General features: G+C 31.8%; 1 protein-coding gene across 1 annotated transcript; it reads left to right on the top strand.

Moving 5' to 3' along the window:
• On the top strand, window positions 2,443-3,052 carry LOC18601829 (protein GLUTAMINE DUMPER 5). Its single transcript, XM_007032901.2, has one exon. The coding sequence runs from the start codon at window positions 2,502-2,504 to the stop codon at window positions 2,814-2,816; it is 315 nt and encodes a 104-aa protein (XP_007032963.1). The 5' UTR covers window positions 2,443-2,501; the 3' UTR covers window positions 2,817-3,052.

The raw sequence follows: 13,627 nt of genomic DNA, 5'->3' as shown, positions 1-13,627 counted from the left end.
TATGGATCAAGCAACTTTTTACACTAAGCTTTGTGTATAATTGATGTCAGCTTTGTGTTTGACACTTTGTAGATAAGACCAGTTAGATAATTATTGAAATAGTGAATTGAAATAAAGAAGAAAATAAAATGAAATTCAAATCAAGTTATTCGACATTTATGATCTCATGTTCAAGATCCTCTACGTATGGATTTAGTCTAAATTTATACTGGTTTTGTTTGATTTGTTTATCAATTTCTTTTTTAAATATATTATTTGATATATAACGAAAGTGTTTTGATTGTCAATATAAAATTTTCATTTTAGAATTTAATCTATTATTTCTTTCAAATTAAAATGCAAAACTTTCAATTTTAATTATCCATATTAAATAAAATTGATAAAAAAGTTATTATTGTGTTAATCAACCATTAGTTATAAGTGTTTATATATTTGAGTAAAAATAAAATATAAGGACTTGATTTGAATATAATAAAAGAATAAAAAATTATTTAAATTTTTTATAAATAATTCAAAAACTTTTGTAAATATATATTATACCTATATTAATCAATCATTCTAAATGATATTGCGTGCATTTGAGTACAGCAAAGTTCCAGCCTGTTGTCATTATTGTGGGAATAGCTAGATATATCCCTATGTTTACTCTAAACAAGATGACTTTTAATGCTGCTTCTTTTTGGTACTAGAATTAGAAATCTTGTATTTAAATCACGAAGACAACAGGAATAAGGTAGCTAATACCATTATGAGAATCACAACATAAAGTTTTCATAAGATGTAAGGAAATCACAGAAATTAACTTACCTCCTCCTTTTACATTTTAAGTATTTTTAAATTTCTTTAACAAGCAGATATATAGCCAAGTACGAGGAGATCATTTACCATTTTTTCTTTAATAAAAGTGAAACTAATAAGAAGCTCCAAGCACAGTCTTATTAGCCATGTTAATGCACGAGAAACATTAATTAAAAATCTCTCCATCTATATATGATGTTGGTGGGAAAATGCATGGTCCTTAATTTTCACTCTAATAATACCAAAAGCAAATGCCTCACATTGAATAGCAGTAATACTTAGTTGAGTGTTTCACTATGGTACCAAAGTTGAGACCTTAGCTAACTGCAAACCAGTTAATTAAGCATGCTTTGTGATGAAGGTAGACCTTGTTCATCAACATGAAACTCACCAGCTACGTACTAAATTAAGGTTGCATATGGAATTATTTTGCTTTGGAAACAACCCATTCATTTGGTTTTTTAGCATTCATTATTTTAACTTTTTTTTTTCTTTGGGGCTTTTGGATAGAAATTAAGTAATATTGGGGTTTAGGGTTTACAAGATTTTTAACTTGTTTGTATTAAAAAAAAATTTATGTTTTAGGCAACAGATGTTTTAGGAAAGGGACTTAACTTTCGTTCCATATATAGCTAGACTAATCATTAATCTTAAAAGATTATGGAATAAGAAAGGGTCATGTCTGCTTATATAGCGATAATAAAAATTTTGAATTGTTTGATGAATTGCAATGAGGAAAATCACTTGGATTCCAAACAATTAATTATATCCCAACGAAGCTATTATTGTGTAATTATAAAAGGATGATTTCTTGTTAAGGAGGTGATAGTATTTGGCATCTTGTTATGCTGCAAGCACATGGAAAATTGTCCCATTTTCAACAGGGAAGGAAGAGGTTGCTTAGCAAATTCATTCCTCGAGTCATGGACGGAAGGGGAAGATTAAGGCAATACGTGTGCCAAAAGGACACGTTTAATGGGGCCCCTATTAATAGATAAACGAAAAGCCTTTCACTGGACACACATTCACATTCATTTTCTCTTTTTTCTTTGTTGGTTGCTTCATCCTTGCAACATGAATTTCCACCCTAGCAAATTTACCCATCTATCCCTTTTTGCAATATGTGTGTCATTAGTTGATTACACTGCCTTACATCTTAATTAAGATTAACAGTGTTATAATTATATGCAGGCTTTGGATCTGAAAGTGATGTCTAATTGATTTGCTACCGCAAAACTTATCTATATATATAAAAAAAATTAATGGTATGTGGATTCTTGAATCAATTGTGGTTGGCACTCCATAATTTAAAAGACTCTTTTGAAATCCTCAATTTGGATAGTCCTAATTAAGTTGGCTTACACTACATTGCAAGAGCTATATAAATAAATTATCTACGGAATCATTATGTAATTTCAGATGATGACAGGGGGCATTTTGGCTGCCCAACTGACCAAGAAGCTTCTCAAATAATCAATACCCTAGTATCAGTAGAGCCCAAGAAAGAATCTCTTTTGAAAATTGGGGGCAATTTGGTACCTTACCAAAAGCAGCCTCAGTTTCCTTGTCCTAATCCAGGCACTGTGGACCTCAATTGGTTGGTACTATAAATTCAAAGCCCCCATTAACCCCCATTACACTGCACCATCAAAACCAGTTAGGAAAACAAGAAGTAAGAGATAAAGTTTTGCATATCAAAAGAGATGAGGCCTGCCAGCAACTCTACTGCATCTGCAACTGGAACCGGTTTCGGGCACTGGAACTCTCCCGTTCCTTACCTCTTTAGTGGCCTAGCACTCATGCTAGGACTCATTTCTTTTGCATTAGTCATTCTGGCTTGTTCGTACAAAAAATCTCCATCCAATTCCGCTCATGATGAAGCTGAAGAAAAGCCTGCCAAGCAAGTGAGCATGCAACTAGAAATGGAGCCTAAGATTGTTGTCATCATGGCTGGTGATGAAAATCCTACGTACCTGGCGAAGCCGGTCTCTTCCACTCGCCTTAGTGAACAAGTTTGAGAGAGTTACATGAAGCTTAAGGGGCAAAACTTAAAAGAGTATCTTTTATCTTTCAACCTTAATTCCTTCATCATGGTTTTTTTCCATATAATTCTTTTTGTTGTGTTTGTTTTCTTTTTCTAGTTCAGGTATAGTTGCGGTTTTGCGGGAATATGTAAATGTTGATGAGCATATGAAAGATGTTAAGCTCACCTTTTTTGTGGGTGTTTTACAAATAATCTTCATTTGTTTCCTTTTCTTTCTTGTTATTCTATTTTTTTTTCATTTTTTTTTCTGGTTTTGGGTTCAATTAAGGATATACACATTGAAATTTCGGAATTGATCCAATAAGCAAAGGGGAAAACTAAAAACAGAACAAAGTAAATGAAAATGAAAAAAAAATATTGTTCTGTTTTAAGTTTATAGCATCCTTAATTTTGAGGATTCCTTAAGCTAACCTCACATAAATATCATCGCATTGCTTGCAAAACTTGGCAAACATTAAAGCTGAAAAAGAAGAAGAGGAAAGAGTGGTGCTAATTGGAAATGGACCCCAAAGTTCAATGATTATAATTAAAGAGCAAAAAAAAAAAAAAAACCTAGAGTTCTTGAAGATGGATCCAAAGTGTCAAAAATGTGTTCTGGCAAATTTGAAGCAAAGAATGGGAGAGGGAAAGGAGAGCAACAACCAACACATTCAATGGCGTCTTTGTTGGGGAAAGGAGACAAAGACTTTATTTTGTTATAGGCAGGGCCACTAGCTTTGCTGTCCAATAAGCTTAATATATGCACGATTCTGTTGAGTCGAGTCATTAATAGGTTTTTTTCGGGTATCATTTTTCAGTACTTTAGAATTCCATAATTGTTTTATATTCTATATATAAGCTTCGCAGAACTAGTTGAATTAACAGTTGATGTGAAATGCCAACAAGGCCTTTACTTAACTGTCTAATGGCCTGTAATTGTGCACAACTTATGTAATGTTTTTTTTTTAAAAAAAAAAAACAAATTTACTAACCTCATCATTGTAATATCATTTCAAGTCTCCTGTTTGAATTGTAGAAGACTCTCATGACATAAGTGTATTCGGTTTGAACAAAAGAAGCCTATACATGGTCAGAAGTACCTGCCATTAAAATAGATAATGGCCTGAGAACAGAAAAGTCCTAAAAAAAACTCAACAGGAGAGAAGCAACCCATGGACAAAAAATGAGCATATCTATACATCAAAAGCCACCCTAATCGATGTTAGACAAATACAAAAATTTCGGTGATCGAAGAGATGATTTACCCTAAATAAAACTAATTAAATAACTCATGGAACATTGTCATATTTTATAATCTCCTCCCAATTATGAGATAGTGATTTCTCTAAGAGAATTGACCTTTTATGTATATATGGACTGAATTTTGATAAAATTGATTAAAGAAGTTTCATTTTCATTAACAGTCGAAAGGACCGATATCGTATATATTTAGCTCTTGCACTTCAAAAAAAAAAAAACTAATGTGACATTTATGTTAAAAAAATTGTGATATTTCAACTTTTATTTCAGATTTATCTCATTATTATAACTCTCTTAACTAAAGTTAATGACGTAATTATCAATCAACCAAATTGTGACATGTGACAAAATATATACTATGTCACCCATTAAACCCTTTCCATTTGTACATGTGACGCCCACATGGCTATCACATGTCAAAATAATTGGAGCATCCCTTTGGAGGAACTTGGCATAATACTCAAATAAGCCTTTAAATTATTCAAGAAAATTAAAATAAATTCTTATTCTTATATTGGAGTCAATCAAGCCTTTATACTTTTATTTTGAGTCAAATAAACCTTAATGATCAATTATTGACTAATTATCATTAGTCAATATACTATTTATTATTTTATATCCACATGAGACTGACATGACATTAATGTAGAAGGTAAAAAATATCATATAATCATGTTATCATATCAAATTAATATATCATATCATTATTAGTTATGATATATCAGTATGTTATATTATCATCAATTATGATTTTGTAGCATGTCACATCAGTCATATATGACATACAATAACAAATAATATTTTGACTAAATCAATCATTAATTAGTTATAAAGACTTATTTGACTCAAAATAAAAAAAAATAAAAATTTATTTGACTGAAAATAAAAATACAAAGACTTATTTAACGCAAAAAAGTATAAAAGTTTAATTAAACGTAATACAAATATAATAATTTATTTAAATTTTCTTAAATAATTTTTTTTAAAAAAATCAAGGGTTATATGCATCAATTGCAAGAAAAGGGGAGCAGTGTTTAACAAAAAAGGATACCACTGGCCTCCACAATTTACATTATCATGATATGCTCAAGAGTGCAAGAGGTCAATGGCTTTTTTAGATATTATGCCAAGTGAATTTTTGTGACACATGATAGCCATGCGGTGCCATATGTGTGCCACGTGTACAAATGAAAAGAATTTCAATTGGTAATATGGTATTTAATGGGTCATGTGTCAAACTTTGATTGATTGATAGACATATCATCAACTTCTATTAATAATGTTAAAGGGTCGGGGATAGATGGATACATGAAAAGAAATTTGAACTATCATATTAAACATTTTCTTAATACAAGTACCATATTAGAATTTTTTTTTTCAAATATAAGAGCTAAATAGGACATTATTCCTAGTCCAAGTTGTAATAGTACAATTTGTTCTTGAAAGTGGTCTTATCAATTTCTCTAATTTGGTCACAATTGTCAATGAGTGAAACTTATCTCATGATAGATGGCAATTTAAAATAGACGTCCTTAGTGGAAAAAATACCCAAAGCACAAAATGAATTGACTTACCTTTTTAATTAGACTCCTTATCCATTAAATTAATGGCTATAAAAAATTACTTTGTGAGTCATTAGCTACCATGGTTGATTAGAAGTAAGAAAAAAAAGGTTCAAAGTTAGTAATGGATTAGGTTGAAAGACGTGGTGGCTCGAAAATGTACTTGGGTGCTGTTAATACTGGAAGACTTAGAAAAGACAAAAGTTAGGAGGGTTAGTGTAGAATTGGGCAGGACTAGAGCAAGTAAAAAGAAAAGGTTGTTTTCTTAAAAAATGGCAAATCAATGTGAGGCAAAGTGCATTTCCAAATCAGCTTTTTCTTTAGTGGGAGACATTCGAAATGATAGTTTCCACCAGAAACTGCTTAGTTATTTCCACATTTTTGTTGAGTTTCCCCATTGGAGTTGATTGGAATTGACCCAATTCTTCAATTGAATGCATAGTTTTGGCCATGATATTCGTAGCCTCTGCCGTCAATTGAAATGCAAAATTGTTGGCAATGGACGGCCTCAACAAGGGAATCACATGGCTATGCATCAATAGCATAGTGGGGGAAAATTGTTTGTGGAAGCACAGAAAGTTAGAAACTTATAAAAAGATGTTTAGGTGAATCAAATCAAATCTAACATGTCCCCCTTGAAGCCGTCAAGTATACTGAATCCTTCAAATATCATGTTACTATTCTTAAATTCTCTTCGAAGTTCTTGATTTGATTAATTAGTTAATTTAATTACAAGTTTGGAATAACAAATGTTCTTGTACTAATTATTGGGGCCTCTAGTGTCCAAGCAACCTAGAGATTAGAGAATCTTGCATAGCTGCTTAATTTGCGTTATCCTATTAATCCACTTTTTTATAATGGGTTTATATTTTTAATTTTACCAATTAATTATTAAGTGGAAAAGAATGTAAGAAAACCTTATTTATCTAACACTAAACACTCTTAATTTTTTAGATTAAAGAAAATTATGGAGAGTTATTTGATCTGAAGCTTATAGCAGGAGATAGGATATTTTCCCTCTCCGAGACTTGCAAGATAAAATTTCAATTTTTAATTCTTGTAATGTGCTCTTAAAGAACGAAAAATTTTCTAATTGTTACACTTCCTTCCAAGAAAAAATTAAGATTCATGAATGAACAAGCGGGAGCTGTTCTTTATAGGACTTCGTATACCTTTTTGCCTACTAATTTAAGAAAATTAAGAATACAATTGGATGATGCAGCTTTAAATACGGCCTCCTTTTTATTAAGGCATTTTCCTTATTAATTTCTAGGACGAGACAGTGAAAAATATCTAATCAGAATCCCTGGACATCCTAGCCAATTTCTAAAACAAGGCTTGAGTGGGTGTAATGTTTTTCAGTCAATTGCTAGACAATGGGCTAAGAATCAAAATGATGTCACCTTATTTCATTCTAGTTTAAAGATCCAATTGGCGACTTGATTCTTGGCTAATTAAGTTGCTTGAATCTGAAAGGTGCCTTCAAAGAATTGGTGGCTTCTCAATAATACTTAAGTCCAAATTCTGTTAAATTTAAGGCACACAAATGAGGGAATGTCAACCCTTATCTTTCGAATGAGTTGCATATGGGCTGCAAAAGAGTATATAATTCATTCTTAATTTGCATTGGGGTTTTGAATTAATTCTATCTAGCTTAATCTACTAAATGAGCATTAGGAAAAGAAAAGGCGTCAATCCACTAAATTATCTAGAAGTGGCCTTTGCATAAATATTGAAGTAATATCAAATTATCGATGTTCTTTTAGATTTTTCGAGCTAGCTTGTCCTTTTGTGTAATAGATACATTAGAGTCCTTGATTCCAATCGGCCCATAAAATAATCCCAAGACTGCTTCAGCATGATTTCTCGATACACCCTCGTAATCCATTGGTCTCCATTTGTCTCTAGTCGAACCATTCATATTCAATTTAAGAATATATTTTTGTATAAATTAATAAAAAGAACATATTTTATATAGTTAACCGAGATAGAGTTTAGATTGTTAAAATGTCATTGTATGCATCGGAGGTTACATATTCTAATTTTAAGATACATGGCATGTGATTAAATTTAAATGATTTATCAATTTTTTTATTTTAAATAGAGTATTTATTTTTAATGGTATAAAATTTTAAAAGTAAGGTATTTTGCTTTTTATTTTATAATTATTTTCTTTAAAAATTATACAAATTAGAGAGATCCACCGAAAATATTTATTTCGACAAAATGTAACATTAAAAAAGTATTTTTCATTTTGAAATAATTAATATTATTTCAAAACATTTTAAAACAATAAGATTAATATTTAATTTGAAACCAAAAAAAAAGTATATGATATATAGAGAAGAATATTGAGACAATTGAGTAAGTAATTATGAGATTTTAATTTCATTTTTAGCTAGAAATATGACTTCAACTTGAGTAAACAAACGGTCAGTGTCTTGATAAAGTCTTTTTGACAAACTCTGCTCAAAGTTGTGATTTCATCACTTGACATGATTGATGAAAATACAGTCCATGAAGAATAAAATCAGTAAAAAACAGTCCAGCGGCACACAGAATTATGGGAAGGTGAAATTAACGCCTTTTAAGCTTTGTACCGTTTGGCACACGAAGAACCAGTCAGCAGAAAATCCAAGGGAAAGAAGTTTTTCAACTTCAACTTGTTTTAGTGGGAGACAATCTAGATTTTGTCCAAATTAGCTTAATCTATATAATGAACAGTGAAATCGCAGATATTCTTTAGTCTTTGCTCAGCAGAAAAAATTCATGGAAAATTCAGAGAAAGAAAGAGAATAACAGGAAACAAATAAAAGGTTTTACTAGTGGTTTTGGGGCCCTTATGTTCCCTTGTTTTCCAATATATTGGACCCATGGCCTTATCTATGGAAAGCATTAACAAGATAGGATCAAGAGTTACAGCTTAGCCGTGGTGGGCGGACATTCGTATATGTGAATGCCCATGCAGCATGTAGATGACAATGAATTTTTAATATATATGCAGGAAATCAAGACATATTACGTAAGGCTTTCTCAGTCAATTTGTAAGTCTAACAAAGTAGAATGAAAATTAAAATTGACATGTCTATGCACATGAACTTATCTAATAATTAATCTCATCTCAGAGAACTGTTACCATTAAGCTACAACGTATAAACAATGACATATTTTGATTTGTTGAATTTTTAATAAGCATTTAATTTATAAGATCAATTAGTAATAGGTGAAATGATCTTTAATATATTTAAGCCTCCAAAATATTTTTAATTTAACGATACAAGATTTTTTTTTTGTCATCACTGTAATATATTTAAATCTCTAAACAGAGATCTCATTTTTCTCTTTTTTGTACGCTTTATTCTTTATATTCTCTTCGACTCTTACTCTACATTGACTATACCATCAAAGAGATTGACTCCGGCCTCATTTACCATCTCTTGCAGATATTTGACTAAAAACTGATGTTGATCTTGAAAAAAAATTTTAGCAGCAACAACAGCTGTTGATGTGATAGGAATCACCTATGGCATATAAATCTCTCACTTGTATAGCACTATATTATGTGATTTTAAAAGTGATAATTTGAGAGGCAATGTTGAATAATATGCATGTCCTGAGTTCCATTTTGTGATTTTAATCCAGGTCGCCGCGTAGAGTGCTATTAATTATTTTAAACTAAAATGCCTAAGTGGAAACAAGGCTTGTGTAAATGCAAGGAAGGACGGTCTAATAAGCTCCATTAGTGTTGTCACCACTTCGTACTTGACCAAAATATATGCAAGCTCATAACTTTTTGTATCACACCATTATCTTTTCCAGCACATCCTCTCCTCTCTGCCGTAGCAAACCCTTCAATTGGGAGAGGAATATGATGGGAAAAAAATGGCATTAATTCAACTTATTTGATTTGGGTTGGTGGTTGGATGTGACGGCTGGGAGACGTAAACAGAAAAATTTTCAAAATCAATCATAGCGTTGAAATAATGAATATTTTAATGACAAGGCAAATTATAAGTTCCTTTTTTTTCTACTCGCTTATGGTCGGTGATGAATGAACAATACCATGATTTCGTCACTAGAAAATGTTGGGAGGGTATAAATTAAAACGGTTCAATTGACATGGCTTTTATATATATTAGAATTTGACCTGACAATATTTATTAATTGTGGTTCACTACTCACAAGTCACTAATGATGCGGCCAGTTCAAAATTAAATTTTATAACAGTTCTTCTTTGATGGCTCAATGTGAAAAATTTGATTTTTTTTTATCTATAGAATTCACGTGATATTATTTGGAAGCCCCATCGAAATTTGTTTATATATATATAGCACATAGGAAGTAACTTAAAGCATATGTAAAATATGCAAAATTGGGATTTTTAAAAGGGAACTTTATCAATTCGATTTAATTAATGGGAAGGGTTTCATAGGTTAAAAATAACAGAGAAGAAATGGGCAATTTCCATGGTTTCATGGAACATTTGCAGAAGGCTATTGTATGTCCTTTTGTTAACATCATTTGCTTGATTTTCTACGTGGGATTTTATTTATTTTGAAAACAACTCAACAACGTTTGAGGATATGCCAAATATCATCAAAACCATAATATAGTTGATGAAGACTACTTGTTATGAATTTGATTTCAACCTCTATGCCTTTATCTTAACAACTTTAAAAGTCCAGAAAGTTATGCAAGACCCTTCTAGATCGTTTTGTTGAACAAGCAACCAGATGTAGCCACACAATTACAACATCTTAATACAAGCCACTAGATTGAATTTTGAGTATTCATTGAAATGAGCCTGAATAGCCCACAAGTAACTTGATCCGTTTACACTAGTCGTGCTTCTCCTTATCTTAAATATGGAAAAAAAAAAAAGAGAGCCTATTATAAAGCTTAAATAGGGTGCTTTGCTGCTAGGGGAGGCTTGGAGCTTTGTTTGAGGCATATATAGCTATCCAACGTACCTCATCAGCCCATAAAATCATATGGAAAATGTTACATTCGAAATTGTAAATTATTCTTTATTAAGCTGACCAAAGCATGAAAAAACTGGCATTCACTAATCATATGAAAATGGGTCATTGACGGAAATGCATTTATTTGCTTCACAAACCGTGTTTATTCTTATTTTAATTTTTGTATGGCTGTGAAAAGAGAATTTTTGAAGCTAGTGGGATAAGATCTAGCCACTATGTAGTTAGGAACATGCAAATTACACTTTGATAACTTCATTTTCTTGTTTTTGTTGACGATTTGACAATATGACAAAGATGACTAATGGAAAATGTGTTCAACTGTTGATCTGGATTGCTGGCTGGATGCTACGGCTCGGAGACATACGGAGGAATGTTTCCATAATCATAGAGTTGAGTGAGTTGAGAAAGTCGTTGAAAACATAAGAAAGCAAACTATTCATATTCTGTTTGGGAAAGAAAATTATTGGTGGGAGGTTGATAAGGTTTTTGGTATGTGCAAAAACAAGCCACCTAAAACATGTGGTTTTAAGGGGCAAAAGGAAACGAGAGACCCCCAAAAAAAGCATGTGGTTTTGAGAATATGGCACATTGGAATTAGAGTAAGAAATTAGTATTTGATTTTGTTTTCTTTATTAGTGGAAGACATTGTTTTGCAAAATTATGATATCCAAATTCACTTGTCCCTTCCTCTATGATATCTCTCTGTATCTCTTGAACATGAATGCTAGGTATAGTGCTTTCAATTCCAATACTGTTATCATGGTATCCTTGATTTTTTTTGGGTTTTGCACAAATAATAGAAGAAGAAAAATTAGAAGAAGAATGAAATGAAAATTTGACACAATTTGTTTTATCTTTTTATTTTTTTAATGATTTTGGGTGGAAAAGGATTCATACTTGACATTTTGAGGTGCAGATGCATTCCCTTTTTGTTCAGTCAAATGTTCATATGCTTTTCTTTATTTTTTTTGTAATGTTAAAAGAATGGATAAAAAGACTATTATTTATTGTTTGTAGCCAAAAAAAAGGTTCATATAATTATCCATTTGTTCTCATTTTCTTCCACCGATCGATTTGATGTTAACAACTATTACTTTTCAATGAGCAAGTACATACTGTTGTGGTTGTCAACTGAGTATGACTATGAATCACCATCCTCCAAATTAACACCATATAATTTGTCAATGAGTTAATGCCCTTGAAAAGAATACATAATAAACTCTACAATAATGTTATTGACATCAATATAAGCATGATATGATAAAATTTAGCTAGGGTGTGTTGACAAAATAACCACTACATAAAATTATTGTCAATGGAGGCTGATTTTGATTCCAAGTTCTAAATCGGTGTTCATATTATTTTTAGAGTCCTAACTTTACAAGTCATATTTGGTGGTTTTCCCTTCTCCTTTTAGAGCTTTCAACAAAATTTTGATTGAATTAATTGTGTTAGACAAGCAAGAAACAAGCATTTCCACAGAATCACAAATGCCATTAACATCTAGCTACTTTGATTTGAAGCAAAACAAGTCATCAGATTTTGTGAATAAAGACTAAGGAAAAAGTTAAGAAATCAGATTGCTCACAATTTCACCAAAATTCCAATAATATGGGATTTTTAAGAGGTCATATTTGTGCTTCTGAATTTACTAGAAGCTAGCAGAATCACCCTTCAAGCCAACATATAGCAAAATGTTTTGCTACCTTTCTCTAAGCTAGAAAAAACTCGGGGCACTGGTACTAACATGGAAATAGGACATCTTTCTTTCTTCAGCTAATACTCAATTTACTCAATACTTTGTATGTGATTAAAATTCCTTTGAGAGATCAACAAATTATGTCATATGGTACCAGACACTATGTTTAGTTTCTGTCGCATTGAAGTACAAGCAAGCATGGCTAGCAACTATACCGGCGTGAATCCTTTGCTGCCCACAATTCCACTCTTTTAAGGCAATGGCTACGAAATATGGCGCACAAAAATGAATACCATATTCAAGTTCCAAGAAGTGTGGTACTTGGTGGAAAATGGTTACATAGAAGTTGGACTTTCCATTAAAGCTTTATGAGCGGTGTACAAGAAAGATGCAAAAGCCCTGTTTTTTTTTTTATCCAACAAGCAATAGATGAGCAATCTTCCCACTTATTTCAGTATCCACAAAGTCAAAGGATGCTTGGGCTGTACTACAAAAAAGCTACCCAAGTAATGCTAAGGTGATGACTGTCAAACTTCAAACTCTTCAAAGAAGCTTTGAAGGTATCTTCATGAGAGATAGTGATTCATTGGAAGATTATTTTTCCAAAATGGAGGTTGTGAATCATAGAAGAAAATATTCTGATGTGATGGCTGTAAGGAAACTATGAAGAAAAGATGAAAATGTAACAGAGCAGATGCAGTCAAGTACTGCTCTGATGAGGTGAAGTAAAGAAACAAAAGCAGAGAGAAATATGTTGAAGGTTCACACGTTTCATTCAACTATGACCGAAAATATTTATACAAGTTGTACAATATTAACACCTGTTAACATAAGAGACAAGTGTTATAAAGCTAATCATTTACAAAGACACCTCATAAACACTAGTGTACAGCACTTAATAACCAGTACAATGAAGCAAAATACATAATAAACAAAACGCTAAGCAGAGTAGTAAAATACAGCATAGGAGTAAGCAGAGTAGCAGCCCAAAATACAGCACACAGGTGCAATAATTCAGCAAAGAGTCATTGGAGTAATCTTCCAAGATTCGTACATTATTTGATCAAGCATTGACCCTGTAATTACTCTTATTATCGTCTGGAGAAGTTCCCATATGTGGCAGACTTATATACTGAAGAGAACTTTCTGAGTTCTCGCGCAATCAATAAGAACAAACCTTGTGTTCTGTCCATTGTCTTCTCCTACTCCTTACCTCTTTACCAAATTTCTTCATGTATAGGACACATGGTGACACAATTAGTCCTTTTTTTCTTTTATAGTTCAAATGATCAATATAGTAATT

This window comes from Theobroma cacao, chromosome 4 (assembly GCF_000208745.1).
Source record: "Theobroma cacao cultivar B97-61/B2 chromosome 4, Criollo_cocoa_genome_V2, whole genome shotgun sequence".
Taxonomy (NCBI): Eukaryota; Viridiplantae; Streptophyta; class Magnoliopsida; order Malvales; family Malvaceae; genus Theobroma; species Theobroma cacao.
The sequence above is the reverse complement of the archived record's forward strand: the minus strand, read 5'-3'. Positions and strand labels throughout refer to the sequence as shown.

What these genes read in the sequence shown, in the direction of transcription:
- LOC18601829 (XM_007032901.2), top strand. Translation starts at nt 2,502, where the DNA reads ATGAGGCCTGCCAGCAACTCTACTGCATCTGCAACTGGAACCGGTTTC.